Here is a 16,365-nt window from a genome sequence, read left to right on the forward strand (position 1 = left end):
GTCGCGTCCCCTGGCGTGTTTGCTCGCAGAGGTGATGCCATTGTCTCTTTCACAGTTGACGGTGACTTCGCAACGTCTGTTCCAGATCTCAGTCCTGCCGAGTCCCTCGATTGACTTGACAAAGCGGTAAACAATGTACCTTGAGATCGGTGCTGTGTCCCTGAAGATATTGTACCGTACCCTTTGACGTTGGATTTCCTCCTGCTTTTTTTTATAACAATTTGTGGTACTTAGCATAAGACTTTTTTTTTTTTTTATAAAAAAAATACTTAACATAAGACATCGTCCACGTGATCGACTACTCATATGTGATTCTCGTTTAGAGTATATAGAGGTGATAATCCTAAAGCTGTCATCAACCTCGAGCGAATCGGGGATCTAGCTGCTTACATGGGTTTAGCACGCTATAGGGGATCTAGCTCAAATGGTAGAGCACCTTTTCCTTCCGCAATTTTCTCAAACTCTAAATCCCTGAAATAGAGTTCCCCTTCCCCTGTTCTTATATCACACCCCTTCAGTATATACCCCCCTACCCCTTTATATTCACTTCCCAATGACTGCACCCCCAGTGCAGCCGGATCCAGGAAAGGATCAGGCCCAGTGTCAAGGGCTGGCAAGATAATTGTCAAGGTAAGCGTTTAGGAAACAAGGTAGGGATCAGATATGGATTTATTGCAGACTGAGGTTTGCTATGTTACAAGTCTATGATATTTATACTTGTTTGACTGGAGCGGAGACGTGTTTCAAGAACTCTAAATAAAGCTTACTCAAATACTTCCTAATGACTTTTACCATATGCAGAACTCCAAGTATTGAGTTAACTTAATACACAGGATCCGAGGAAGATATCTGGTGCAATCTTATATCAAGGTTCCTTGGCGCCATGAGCCTTGGTCATTGGTCTATAGCTCTTCTAGAATTCTTGGAGCTATTCACGGAGCTAGAAAACTAGAAGACGCGACTTGGCTTGACAGACAAAACTATGCATGAGGAAATGAGTGAATGAGGAGGGAACAAATTAATCAAGCACACGTGATCTTTTTCTGATTCATCAATTCATGAGCTCAACATTGCTTGCTGTTCGTGACACCCAGCTGGAGATGGGTAGCGCTTCTCAAGATCCCCAGGGTGATTTTGAGATGGATGCAGAGGTCGAAAGACCAGCACCGATGGATGTAAATCCATCCGCCCCTCAACAAACCCTAAAAAAGGCTCTTAAAAAAACAAAAAAAACAACAACAACAAGGAGGCTCAAACTCCGGCAACCCCTGCCCCAGCCACACCACGCATGCTCTCCTACACGGACAGAGCAAAGGGCAAAAGTCTCCTCAAGGTAGTCTCGTTCGACGAGACCCAACACCTCCCACCGACGGGATTCGGGGGACTTGTGGTTGCCTACCCAATGGCGCGCCTGGATATGCGCTCTTCGGTCATGCTAGCCATTGGCGATGCAGTGGAGCCGATCCAAATACCTATTTCTAAAGGCAGCATGTGTGCCATCTTCGACGACGAAGAGAAGTACGCACGCGCCCTCAACACCAAAGTAGCCATAGGAGACACTCTCCTATGCCCCTCCAGGACGCGCTACACCAACAAGCTGGAGGAAAGGATCAGGTCTCCAACAGTGGGACCTCACGCCGACGAGTCGGCACTGCAAGCAGCCCTCAACAAGCTGTACGCAGCAATTGGAACAGTACGCGATATTGAATATGGCGTCATCCGTCCCGGCTCAAAGATCAAAAACGGAGAGGTCAGCATCACCCTGGCCCTTCACGACACCACTCTGCCGGATACGGAGTTGATCAGAGCAGCTTCGCTGTTCGGCTTCAACACCGTCTTCACCTGGGAGACAGCTGGAAAATTCTGTTACAACTGTGGCAGTCTTACTCACCTGTCAGCAGAGTGCAGGACACCACGGACCCTATACCTGGAGGAGATCCGTCCACTATTCTCGCCAATCCTAGCTCCTAGGTACGGCAAGGAGACAACCCAGGCACCACCAAGGGTAGTAATCAAGTCTCCAACTACTACCACCACGCCCCCCCCCCCCCCCCCCCCCAACCAACCAACAACAACAAAAGGCCACCAAGATCATCGGCAACCACAACAACGCAGGCGAATATTTCGTCCGCACCAACAACACGCCTAGATCCAGATGGCTATCAAACGCAGGGAAGGAAGAGACGTATGCCGCCCTCCAAAGCTTCTAGTAACGCCACCGCTACTTCTAGTTCAAAGCCTGAGTCTAACTCACGCAAGAACAGGAAAAAGCAACGAGCGCAGAAAAAGGCCAAAGAGTCAGGTAAAAGGCTCGAGAGTAAACAAACGAGCAAGGAAGTAAGCAAAACTGCCCCAGTGGCAGCCAACACTACATCCGGAAGCTTTACGTTCAATCTCCCAAAAGAGCCGATTTTCACTTCTTGCAGCGCGGAATCCTCTACGAGCAATCAGCGGCAGAAGGGTCAACTATTTAACTCATCTGCGAGGAAGATAGCAACTCCTAGCACTTCTAACGCCAGACTTCTGAGCTCAAAAGGCAAAGAAAAGGCGACCGCGAAGGAAGCTGATACTCTACCAAAGGATGAAGATGCCCTTGCGGAGCCTCTGGTGAAAAGGATCAAGCTAACCCCCCAAACCGAGCCATCCACCAAGGACGTATCGGATTGGGACCCCGCGAGCATGGAAGAGGACCCCTCGACCATGGCAATCCTCGCGGAACTTGCGAGCAAGGGTGAGGACTCCTCGGCCCTGACGGCAGTCGCGGAACTGGATCCCTCTACCCCGGTAGTGGATGCTCCAGCAGAAGCGACCGAGGACATGGTCTTGTAGAGACAAAAAAGAAAAAAAGACAAGAATTTTTTAAGTTTGTCCTTTTTTTCACCGTCTCAGGTCAATACTAAATTTATCCTCAATGCTGCAAATATCCTTGGCTACATTTAATTGTGATTGAAAAATATTTTAAAGTAAGTGAAAATAATCCATGGGTGTGGTGTGTGGACCCACATCTTATTCTCACTTACTTTTCGACTGTCTACTATCTATCTGAAAATATTTTTCATTTTTTTAAGTGAAGATTTGAACACATTTCCACACCCATTCCATAAAAAAAACACTCTTACAATGAATCCTAACACTGCATCTAACAGCCCTATAACCGCTGCTGCTTCCGATCTTACTGGTACTCATGCTAATAACGATGTCCCTCCTGCAACTCCCGCAGACGTGCAAGATATCCTGCCTAATTCGTCCACCATTCCTCAAGGAGAACGTTACCAAGATATGGATATTGATGTCATAACGGAGGATCCTGTCTCTACGCCCGCGAATCCTCGAAGCAATGAACAGATCTTGACGGACATGAACGAGAAGCGTCGTGAGTTAACTACTCGAAAAGCTCACCTAGCCCGTCTGATTGCTCAACAAGGTTCCGAAACTGTTGGGGGAAACATCGAAAAGACTCTGGAAAACGTAACTCAAGAACTTAGAGCGCTTGAGAAAAGAGCCGAAGATTTCCTGAATTCCGTGCAAGAGATGGAGTCACTGGCAACTCCATTCCAATTCAAGAAATTAAAAAATGAAGCCGTCTCCTTACCATCATCCACCCAAGGGCATCTGAAAGTGACTGATGACATGCCGAGATACACGCTTGGTTCCAGCCCCCGCAAATTCTTAGATGATGTCCGACATGTGGTATGCACATATGTAGGCCGAGAAACGTTTGAAAAATCATGCGATCGATACCTACTGTACCTCACTATCAGCGATTATCATCGACGATATCTTGAGCAAGAACTCAAAAAACTTCCTGAGGATCAAAAGACCTGGGAAAAATGTGAAGCCACTTTCTTGAAAATTGCATTGACTGAACAAGAAAGGACGTCTCAATTCAACAAATTGTTGGAAAAAGGTCGTGGTGCGCATGAGACGTACCATCAATTCGCTATGCGACTTGACAGGGATGTCCGTGTCTATGGAGTTCGAGATGACAATGACATGGTTATCTCGATGCTCCAAGCGACCATGAATAATCACACGTTGCATATCATGATAGCAATGTTGCAAAACTACAAGAAGCAATACGTTACATCATTTACCCATATATCGGATTTCATAAAAATTCTGGGTAACCTCCAGGGCCCAATTAATCTAACAACGCCAGTGTCCCCTGATGCAACTGAAGAGAAACCTCGTCCAAACGGTCCCATGAGGCATACCCGGAATAAACCAAGGCATAATCCTATGAGCAAAACCGCTCCGAATGAAGAATCGAGCAATAAAAGATTCTATGGCTGTCAACAGTGTGGGAAAAATAATACACACAATACAGAAGGGCATAAACAATGCTCTAAATGCAAAGCAAGAGGTCACGTAGCCTCAGAATGTACACGAAGGATTGGTGAGTATCTCAATCAACCTGCAATTAGTTCATTGGCAATTAAAGCCCCTAGCTCACATAATGAACCATGTTGTTCCTTTTCTTCGCAGTTAACATTAGAAACGATAAGTCATGAACCATTTAGAATGGAAAACAAAAATAAATGCAATATTAAAAGCATATCTAAATCATTCAATAAATTACCTACGTTATCTTAATGTATAAACACCTACACCAAATCGTCATGTTATCCTAAGATGTTGTTTGGTACTCAACCGAGAATCGCTATGGAAATGATAGACGCAAAAGAGCTACTATTGCATGATCAATGTATCACTGTTGAAATGGAATCTACGCCGGTCACTGTACCTTATCACATCACGACTTCATCTTTATCAATGTCGAATGCCACTTTGGATAACGATACCCATACCTTGGCCAAACTTCATCTCAATCATGAGAAGGCTGACAAAAGGATTGTTGTTTATGTCAATTTCGAAGGAGAAAAATATGAAGCGCTGATTGATACAGGAGCAAGTGTCACCTGCATCCGTAAAAATATTGCGCTCAAACATAGTAAATCTATTACCCCGGTACAAGGCAACATTACTTTAGCTGATGAAAGCTTAACTATTCCCCGTATAGGCTTAGTTGAAAATGTAGAACTCGCCTATGGTAATAGAGTAATATCTGCGACACTTGAAGTAATCAATAGGTCGTACCCCTTCATTATAGGAATGGATCTATTTTACCAATTTGGATTTGGACTTTCTGGATGTCATAACCCGGGACAGGATGCCATTCTGCTACCTGAACCTGAAGAAGAGCAGATTAAGTCCTTTATCAAAGAAAAAAAGGTGTTTATGGCAAAAATTGGGCCAGAACTAGCCAAGAATGCGCGAGTACCTAAGCAAAGCTATTGTACAATACCCGAAATGAAAGTGTTCCTCCCTATTCCGGAAGGTACTGTTTTATATAGACGTTCAAGTCCTTTTGCTGAAAAACAAATGTCCATTCTTAATGAAGCCATAGAAAAATGGTTGATAGATGACGTTATCACACTTGCCCCTGTAGGCAATGTGCACAGTAATACTCTTATGCTTACAGCAAAGAAAGACCAAAATGGCAATAAAACGTTATGGCGAGTATGTCTTGATCCTTGACCCCTAAATAAACATCTACCAGACGATAACTACCCATTATCCCTTATCAATGATATTGTTATTCGTCTCGCTGGTCATGCCATATTTACAACTATTGATCTCTCACAAGCGTATCATCGCATGCCAATTAATGAAGCAGATCAACCCTTAACAGCATTTATGCATCAGGGTAAACAATACATGTTTAAGAAGGCACCTTTTGGCTTAAAACCATTGTCAAGTTTATTCCAACGAGGAATGTCTCACATACTCGGGGATCTTCCTTTTGTCTACAATTTCATTGATGATATTGTAATTTTTTCAAAGAACAGAGTCGACCATGTCGATCATGTAAACACTGTTATTGCCAGACTTAATGATGCTAAATTAATCATCAATAGCGGCAAATGTAACTTCTACAGTACACAGATCTCACTACTTGGATTTATAGTTGGTCTGCATGGTAAGAGTGTCGACCCATCTAAATTCGCAAATATTGACGAATGGGAGCCTCCAACCACTGCCAAACAAATTCAGTCGTACTTGGGCACGTTCAATTTCTTCCGAGAATTTATACCACTCATTAGTGAAGTTGCTGCACCTCTGGATGCTCTGAGAAGCTGCACAGACATGTTCACGTTGAATGATGAGCAACTACAATCGTTTAATGCCTTAAAGTCCCTGACTTTCCTACTGGGAGAGTTTACAGTTCGCAAAGCTCGGCGAGTAATCCAACCAATCCTACTAAAACAAAGAAACCAGGCGGACCACCTTCATGATGCTAATGTGCACACGACAGACAATACGCCATGGGACCTCACAACGGCACAGGCGAGGACAATGTACACTCGCCTACACCACAAACACCGACGCAACAAGGAAAAAGATCTGCTTTTCCTTCTAGCGCACAAAAGGGTTTTGACCAACAATACCAGACGATTTTGGAATGATAGCAACACACTAGGCTTCTGTCGCCGATGCGACTCTACCCAGCTTGAAGACAATGTGCATGCATTCCATGATTGCCCTGATTTGAAAGCCTTTTGGAATACAATGCACCAAAAACTCACAGCGCTTTATCCTACTACTCGTTTTAGCATAACCGCCAAGGACCGAATCCTCTGCTGGCCACGGACAGACATTGAGGAAGAAGCACCTCTGGCGATCCACATCCACTCAGCAGCGGTGTGGGCGATATACGTGACGTTCTGTCAACTGGGAGACGGACAGACAGTCAAGAAAGGAGACCTTGAGACGATATTCATGCAGAACATCCGACGACGAGCCGCTGATGACTGGATACGCGCGTGCCAACGAGACAAGAAATCGAGGAACAACAACCCCCAACAAGCCCAGGGCCAGAACCAGCAAGAGCCAGCCAGGCACCGGCAAGAGTTCAAGGCAGTGTGGGAACATGCACCAGCCATCCAAGTAACCGATGAAGGAGGACCAACATTTGGTGCACTGTTCCACCCTGTGACGCCCGACTAAAACCTTAAAAGCTTAACTCTAAATCGGCAATATACCCAAATACACACTTCCTTCCGCCCCTGTACATATAGCGTCAAACGGCACACATGCAGCTTATATGCTTGCTTCACCCCTCCAATATTCTAGTGCTAGCTCGTTTGACGCCAAGGGCGCGAACGGACTATTACCGCTGAAAGACCCGCGTGAATGAACGACGTGGGGACCAGCAGGGAGCTCCAATATAGGACAGAAGATAGTGAGATAGCTCTTGAGAGCCCGAAATTCGAATAAACCATAAACACACCCATGAAAAAATCGCTGCCTTAAGAACCGGGAGGTTATACTGAAATGCCCTTAAAAACCACAGCGAGACGCAAATACATAGAACACACTGAATTTATTTTTTCTTTTTTTCGTGTTAACAAGAACCCACAGAGGTGAGGAATTTTATTTCATAATCTCGCTCTAAATTAATGATATCGCCCTCAACTATGAAACAAGCGAAACTCTCAAAGTTCGCACGGTATGGTTGTGAAGAGCCAATTCGTATCCATGTTTTTCTCTACCAATGTACACCGTGATCGGTACTCGAAGTCCATCCTTCCGATGTGGCCTGTTGCGCCCGTGAAAAGCCGCGGAGGCTGGCGTACCGACTCTAGCTAAGGACGACTTTTAATTTTTTTCTATTCGATCAAATCCACTGGCATGTGGACCCAAATCTTGCGGGATTGTCTGAAATTTCTACTTTGGACTCCGTCAAACTTTTTGTGATCATCGCTGTCCTAGTCAAGTGGGTGGATGGGGGATGCTGCCAGATGTACCGCTGGTGCGGCTGGGGGGCGGAATATATAACTAAGACGTGTGGCCAGCCAGGCGGCTTAGGGTAGTGCACCCACGATCTTAGCCTTAGCGGAGAACACTAGGCTGTCTCGAAGAGAAAGTATAAAAACTCAGACAAATCCCTGACCTGGCACATGTTTGCTTCACTTTATGTGCCTTAACCAGGACTCGAACCCGGTCCCTGGGCTAGACAGTTTTTTTTCTTTTTTTTTTTTTTTTTTTTTTGATAACAAGGACCCACGAGGTCATGTAGGATTTATTTAGATGTTAGCTCTATAAATGGGTTGCCCCATTACTGGGGTCGCAAATAAAGCGGTATCCAATAATCGACCGAAGCCGCATCGTCATACTGCCACAGTACTACATCCTGTTCATAAACCACGTCAGCATTGAGTAGACTTCCTTGGTCCCAGAGGACCTGTGGCACGGCTCTAGTCCCTACTTGGCCTGTTGTGCGCGAAGGTCATCCTTTAGCCGCTGTCCTCAATCATCAAAAATTTACAGCTTTCCAGGCGCTCCATAATCGCCAATTCCACCTGTTGCCGGTAGCTTGCCGCCACTCGCCGGTCTGCCTCAGTCCTGATCGCCTTCACATCTGCTGTTCGTCGTTGTCCCTGGTGAGAGCCAAAGAATTCACCTCTGCTACGTCTGTGCCTCCCAACACAGTTGCGTCCCCTGGCGCGTTTGCTCACAGAGGTGATACCATTGTCTCTTTCCCAGTTGACGGTGACTTTGCAGCGTCTGTTCCAGATCTCAGTCCTGCCGAGTTCCTCGATTGACTTGACAAAGCGGCAAACAATGTACCTTGAGATCGATGCTGTGGTTCTGAAGATCGTCTTCCATTTTTGTATCAGCTCCTTCGGCACCAAACCGTGGTACAAGTCTTGGACAGTCCAGTGGGCATCCTCACCCTCGTTCCTCCGCCCCATATCCACATCTTCCTCACCAAACAGAGCGCTTGCATGTCGAATCTCTCTGACGCCCTTGAACATCGCTTCCAAAGAGCCCCAAATCACGTTGTCGGCTACAGGTGTAAACGAGGGACCTCCTTTATTCAGGTTTGGCTCCTGTGTTTTCCCTTGTTTGTCTTCCCAGAGCTTCTTCTCCTTCACTAATGCTCTTTTGCCATCCTTCGTGATGAGTTCTATGGCCTGCTTCCAACCTTTCAATTGCTCGTCCAGTGTCATGGGACATTGCCAGAGGTGTTCTATGTCCTCCTGCTCCTGTTCACACATCCTGCAGATGTCAGTCTCATACAGGTCCGGTCACCACTGCCTCATATAAGTGAGTGTAGGAAGCATACCATGGACCTTCTTTATTCTGTGCGCTCTCTTGTGACAATCTGCTGGGCTGGTGAAGAGGCCTCTAGGCGTGTTGCCATCGTGAAGAATATGCAGGCTTGCTTTCCATTCTACTTCTCGCCAGTCTGTGTTGTATATTTCAATATACAAGATAATAACGGCCCAGCTATAAGGTTAAGAAAAATACTAAAAACACACTAGGAACACACTAGGGGAATTCCCAAAATTAATACGCTAAGAAAAATATAATAATAATAATAACGCGTCACTAGAGACGCGACAAAACACGACATGGTTCCTGAATAATCCCATGTCGCTTCTAGATAGATATGTAGTTACTTGGTACGAGTCTCTCTACCAGAAAATGAATAAATACCCCATGGATGTGGTGTGTGGACCCACATCTTATTCTCACTTATCTTAGCTTCTGATAACTACTGTCTAAATATTTTTCAGTCTGCAATATAATTCCTGACTCTGTTCTGAGACGCCCACAAGTAATGTGTTCTCACTGCTGATTGGAGTTTTAGCAGGTGTCTAAGATCATCCTCCACCACCTCGTTCTCGAAAATAGCGTGGCAGCGCAGATCGTTGTGTTCCAGTCCTTTGATTGTCCACATTTCGCTAAAATGAGCATCTTTGGCGGCTTGGTCTGCCCTTATATTGCCTCTATTCCCAGCATGGCCCTTGACCCATTTCACAGTTACCTTCCCGCCCTGCTTAAAGAGCGCTCTCGAAATAGCTGCCCACCACACTGCGTACTTGGATCGCAATCGCTGCCGTTCAGTGCTTGTTTCTCGCTTTTGAGCAAGGTCCTTGAACTGAACCACTACCGTCATGTTGTCTACCCCTGGACTAGACAGGGGGGTGGCCTGACGAGTATACTACTCAGCCATTGGGCGATAACAATTTGTGGTACTTAGCATAAGACTTTTTTTTTTTTTTATAAAAAAAATACTTAACATAAGACATCGTCCACGTGATCGACTACTCATATGTGATTCTCGTTTAGAGTATATATAGGTGATAATCCTAAAGCTGTCATCAACCTCGAGCGAATCGGGGATCTAGCTGCTTACATGGGTTTAGCACACTATCGGGGATCTAGCTCAAATGGTAGAGCGCATGTGTGCCATCTTCGACGACGAAGAGAAGTACGCACGCGCCCTTAACACCAAAGTAGCCATAGGAGACACTCTCCTATGCCCCTCCAGGACGCGCTACACCAACAAGCTGGAGGAAAGGATCAGGTCTCCAACAGTGGGACCTCACGCCGACGAGTCAGCACTGCAAGCAGCCCTCAACAAGCTGTATGCAGCAATCGGAACAGTACGCGATATTGAATATGGCGTCATCCGTCCCGGCTCAAAGATCAAAAACGGAGAGGTCAGCTTCACCCTGGCCCTTCACGACACCACTCTGCCGGATACGGAGTTGATCAGAGCAGCCTCGCTGTTCGGCCTCAACACCGTCTTCACCTGGGAGACAGCTGGAAAATTCTGCTACAACTGTGGCAGTCTTACTCACCTGACAGCAGAGTGCAGGACACCACGGACCCTATACCTGGAGGAGATCCGTCCACTATTCACGCCAATCCTAGCTCCTAGGTACGGCAAGGAGACAACCCAGGCACCACCAAGGGTAGTAGTCAAGTCTCCAACCACTACCACCACGGCCCCCCCAACCAACAACAACAAAAGGCCACCAACTTCAACAACGCAGGCGAATACCTCGTCCGCACCAACAACGCGCCTAGATCCAGATGGCTATCAAACGCAGGGAAGGAAGAGACGTATGCCGCCCTCCAAAGCTTCTAGTAATGCCACCGCTACTTCTAGTTCAAAGCCTGAGTCTAACTCTCGCAAGAACAGGAAAAAGCAACGGGCGCAGAAAAAGGCCAAGGAGTCAGGCAAAAAGCTCGAGAGTAAACAAACGAGCAAGGAAGTAAGCAAAACTGCCCCAGTGGCAGCCAACGCTACATCCGGAAGCTTCACGTTTACTCTCCCAAAAGAGCCGATGTTCACTTCTTGCAGCGCGGAATCCTCTACGAGCAACCAGCGGCAGAAGGGGCGGCTATTTAACTCACCAGCGAGAAAGATAGCAACCCCTAGCACTTCTAACGCCAGACCTCTGAGCTCAAAAGGCAAAGAAAAGGCGACCACGAAGGAAGCTGATACTCTACCAAAGGATGAAGATGCCCTTGCGGAGCCTCTGGTGAAAAGGATCAAGCCAACCCCTCAGACCGAGCCATCCACCTTGGATGTATCGGATTGGGACCCCGCGAGCATGGAAGAGGACCCCTCGACCATGGCAATCCTCGCAGAACTCGCGAGCAAGGGTGAGGGCCCCTCGGCCCTGGCGGCAGTCGCGGAACTGGATCCCTCTACCCCGGTAGTGGATGATCCTGCAGAACCGACCGAGGACATGGTCTTGTAGAGACAGAGACAATAAAAAGTCAAGAGATAAAAATTAAATTAAAACCTTAATTTTTTAAGTTTGCCTTTTTGTCATTGTCTCATATCAAATCTATTTTATCCTCAATGCTGCAAATATCCCTGGCTACATTTAATTGTGATCGCATCCAAAAACAAGACAAACGTACAAATTTGTTCCGTTGGCTAAAAACCCGCAAATATGATCTGATAGCTTTACAAGAATTCAACCCAGTACACTCTACAGGGAAGGATGACAGTGATGCTTGGATGATCCAGTGGGGCAGAGGTGGCTTTTGCTCAGGCAAATGTGCCATCCTTGTCAACAACAAGTCTATTAAAATCTACAATACTACAACCCTCTCACAAGGACGCATTATTTTTGCTGATTTCAAAATGGAAGACGAAGAGTACCGCTTTGCGAGCATCTACGTCCCATCCAACCGAGAACAGAGAGCAGAGTTTATTGCAAACTTTCCCTCCAACGAACTCAAGCACCCACGTTTGATACTAGCTGGTGACTATAATGCTTATCCAAATGACCAAACTGATAGATCTCCTCCTCTTGATCTACTAACCCAAAGAAACCAAACCCTGTGGCCATCACTTGAACAAGCCCTGATCCCTCTGAATCTATATGATCCAGTCCCGGAACTAGGCGAGGACGAAACTCCGTTAGAGAGCCGATTCACTCATGTTCATAAAAACGGAAATAAAGCGATTCTCACACGTATTGACTTTATTCTGATGACCCAACCTCTATTTGATATTTCTAATACACCTAGAGCTATGACATGCCCAGCCATTCGAAGCGATCACAAGGTCCTCCATTGTAAGCTGTCAGCGATTGCGCCTTCAACCTCAGGGGAGAAGACCAAGAGCCTCGACACTCGCTTGCTACGAGACCCAGAGTACGATGCTATCATCCGCAACCTGTGGGCCTCTCTCCTACGCTCACGAGAAGACTCTCCAGAAGAGCCAACTCACGAGTTCTGGGACAGAGCCAAGGTGGCGATGCTAGCAGAGTCGGTGAAGTATGGTGCAAAAATTAGAAAACAACAAATTCAAAAGAGACACACAATAGCCAGAAAAATCAGACAAAATGACGAACGCATACTCGCTGACCCCTACAACACCAGACTGGTCGAAAAACGAGACAGACTCATCGCGGAAAGCGTAGAGCTTGAATCGATTCAACTGGAAAGGACTGCTACGCTCGCTAGAGTAAAGTGGTTAGAGGAAGGAGAGGTCGCTACGCCATATTTTACAAACATACTCAACCAAAAGAAAAAGAAAAAACTGATTCCAGCAGCCAGACGACCAGACGGCACCACGGCTACCTCGCAAGAGGATATCCAGGAAGCTGTCAGGACATACTGGGAAGGTATTTACACATCGCAGGTTCGGACACGACCGCTCGAACTACACTCTTGGGCGAACTCACTAGGAAATTAGAAGACGTGGATGTAAACATGCTCGACTCTGATCTAACAGTGACGGAGGTTGAGAATGCAGTGAAACTGAGTGCGAACAGTAAATCACCAGGCGAGGATGGCCTACCCTTTGAATTCTACAAAGCATTTCTGGACTTGTTTTCTACGATCCTTACGCAGATCTTCAATGAAGCCACAGCGGAGGGATCCCGACTGCCTGCATCCCATGGACGCTCAGTTGTCGCTCTCTTTCACAAGAAAGGCGATAGGACACTCCCCCAGAACTACAGACCAATCTCGCTGATCAACTGCGACTACAAAATCTTTACCAAAGCACTGACTGAACGCATCAACAGGGTGGCTGTCAAACTCTTGGGAGAATGGCAGACTGGATTCGTCAAAGGTCGACAAGGCCATGACAATGTCTTTCAGACACACCTTGCAATGAAGCATGTTCACCACCAAACAACCCCCACGCAACGCGCTGAATACGCCAATTATATTGACCAACAGCAACAGTATCCGCCGTCTCGGAGGAGAAAACCAGACCTGCCAGCTTATGCGATTCTTAGTCTTGACCAGGAAAAAGCATATGATAGAGTGGAATGGAAGTACCTCAGAGCGGCCCTACAGGCCTTTGGCTTCGGACCAAGGATACGACGCTGGATCGGGCGCTGCTACCTCAAACCAACTAGTCGGCTTATTGTCAACGGAGAGCTATCACAGCCATTCTCGATCACTCGAGGCCTAAGACAAGGAGATCCACTAGCACCACTCTTGTTCAACTTTGCTATTGAACCTTTCCTCAACTTTTATGTGCTCAAAGCCCAAGGCATCCCAACACCAGATGGTTATGCAATCGCATGCGCTTTCGCAGACGATACAAATCTGATGGTGGCCAAAGGTGACGAAGCCATAGTACAAAGGGCGCTATCTCTTCATGAGAAGGCATCTGGAGCCAAGGTCAACAAAGACAAGACAGTATTAATCCCACTCAACACCTGGTCACACGACTACATCCGCCTACCAGACTACAGCTGGGAGGAATACGGAAAGCCATTCAAGCATCTAGGGATCTACATTTCTGCGGAAGGCTATAATATGCCAACCATAGAGACCCAGATCCTGGCAGATCTTCGAAGAGCGACAGCCACATGGCGACTGCGAGGGCTTTCTCTACAAGGACGGGTGACTATAATCAATACATACCTTCTTTCAAAAATATGGCACTGCGCACCATTCTACCCATTTTCTTCTCCTTTTTATACTGCACTAGACAGGATACTAAAAGAGATTCTATGGAGCGGAAGGCGCAGCCGCATCAAACTCGAGGAATTTTTCAAACCAAAGTCAGAGGGAGGATGGGGGATGATCCACCCACGGTCTCAGGTGCAGGCGCTGAAAGCAAAGTGGATGGCTAGATGGCTGCTAGAAGAGACCAAGTGGGCGGACGTGTTTGAAGATTGTGCAGAGTATACTCTACCAGAGAGGATAGCGGAACCGAAACTGATTCAGTGTGCCACTAACCACATCATACTACAACCGAGCACAGCAGCTCGCTCAGTCACATACAAAGGAGCAGACGCAAGTGTGCACCAAACACTGTATGCATGGTCATTACTACAGCCCACACGGGATGAAACTAAAGACTTTGACAGGGAGCGAAAAGAAGCATTGACGCTAGGACTGGCAGACACGACTTTCCTACTGGGAGAGTTTACAGTTCGCAAAGCTCGGCGAGTTATCCAACCAATCCTACTAAAACAAAGAAACCAGGCGGACCACCTTCGTGATGCTAATGAGCACACGACAGACAATACGCCATGGGACCTCACAACGGCACAGGCGAGGACAATGTACACTCGCCTACACCACAAACACCGACGCAACAAGGAAAAAGATCTGCTTTTCCTTCTAGCGCACAAAAGGGTTTTGACCAACAATATCAGACGATTTTGGAATGATAGCAACACACTAGGCTTCTGTCGCCGATGCGACTCTACCCAGCTTGAAGACAATGTGCATGCATTCCATGATTGTTCTGATTTGAAAGCCTTTTGGGATACAGTGCACCAAAAACTCACAGCGCTTTATCCTACTACTCGTTTTAGCATAACCGCCAAGGACCGAATCCTCTGCTGGCCACGGACAGACATTGAGGAAGAAGCACCTCTGGCGATCCACATCCACTCGGCAGCGGTGTGGGCGATATACGTGACGTTCTGTCAGCTGGGAGACGGACAGACAGTCAAGAAAGGAGACCTCGAGACGATATTCATGCAGAACATCCGACGACGAGCCGCTGATGACTGGATACGCGCGTGCCAACGAGACAAGAAATCGAGGAACAATAACAACCGCCAACAAGCCCAGGGCCAGAACCAGCAAGAGCGAGACAAGCACCGGCAAGAGTTCAAGGCAGAGTGGGAACATGCACCATTTATCCAAGTGACCGATGGAGGAGGACCAAAATTTGACGCACTGTTCCACCCTGTGACGCCCGACTAAAACCTTAAAAGCTTAACCTTAAAAATCGGCAATATACCCTAATACACACATACACACATACACACACAAAAAAAAAAAAAAAAAAAAAAAAAAAAAACCCCCCGAGCTACCCTTCCTTCCGCCCCTGTACATATAGCGTCAAACGGCACACATGCAGCTTATATGCTTGCTTCACCCCTCCAATATTCTAGTGCTAGCTCGTTTGACGCCAAGGGCGCGAACGGACTATTACCGCTGAAAGACCCGCGTGAACGAACGACGTGGGGACCAGCAGGGAGCTCCAATATAGGACAGAAGATAGTGAGATAGCTCTTGAGAGCCCGAAATTCGAATAAACCATAAACACACCCACCACAACGAGTGGGGATCTAGCTCAAATGGTAGAGCGCTCGCTTAGCATGCGAGAGGCACTGGGATCGATGCCCAGGTTCTCCAATCTTTTGTCTTTTGCACTCGGAGTTTATCTCACGCATTTTGTCCTTTAACAATGGAAAAAGATATTTTGCACGGGGGTCTTTTTTTTTTTTTTTTTATTTATTTGTACGGGATCTTTATTTCAGTCTTAAATACCACTACAAAGAAGCCTTCGACGACACAAGTTCAGATCCAGAGCCGATACTCAAGCATCAAATACTGGCCAGAATATTTATCTTATCAAGGCCGTACGTAGCTCAGAGTAGATGTTGATACTCTTTTTGCGGCTCTGGGACTAAATAAAGAACTACAAATGATTTATCTATAATTGAAATATACTATGCCGCTCTACTTTGCACTTTTGTTGGTCCTGTTGTTATAGATTGTGGATGGTTCCCCGATGCTTTCTTTCATTTAGCGCGTGCATACATCTCTAGTATTTCCGTACAC

At 46.6% G+C, this 16,365-nt stretch overlaps 1 protein-coding gene and 1 non-coding gene across 2 annotated transcripts; one reads left to right on the forward strand and one right to left on the reverse strand.

Moving 5' to 3' along the window:
• Positions 1-3,683: 3,683 nt before the first annotated feature.
• BCR41DRAFT_365430 (hypothetical protein) lies at positions 3,684-4,242 on the reverse strand. Its single transcript, XM_022026161.1, has one exon. The coding sequence runs from the start codon at positions 4,039-4,041 to the stop codon at positions 3,742-3,744; it is 300 nt and encodes a 99-aa protein (XP_021875217.1). The 5' UTR covers positions 4,042-4,242; the 3' UTR covers positions 3,684-3,741.
• An 11,621-nt stretch (positions 4,243-15,863) lies between these two features.
• Positions 15,864-15,936, forward strand: BCR41DRAFT_t163. The gene has a single exon. It is a non-coding gene; the product is annotated as a tRNA-Ala (tRNA).
• The last annotated feature ends 429 nt before the right edge of the window (positions 15,937-16,365 follow it).

Source organism: Lobosporangium transversale, assembly GCF_002105155.1.
Source record: "Lobosporangium transversale strain NRRL 3116 chromosome Unknown BCR41scaffold_91, whole genome shotgun sequence".
Classification (NCBI taxonomy): domain Eukaryota; kingdom Fungi; phylum Mortierellomycota; class Mortierellomycetes; order Mortierellales; family Mortierellaceae; genus Lobosporangium; species Lobosporangium transversale.

Bases quoted from the DNA above. Each gene is read 5' to 3' on its own strand.
- BCR41DRAFT_365430 (XM_022026161.1), bottom strand. From the start codon at position 4,041: ATGCAACGTGTGATTATTCATGGTCGCTTGGAGCATCGAGATAACCAT.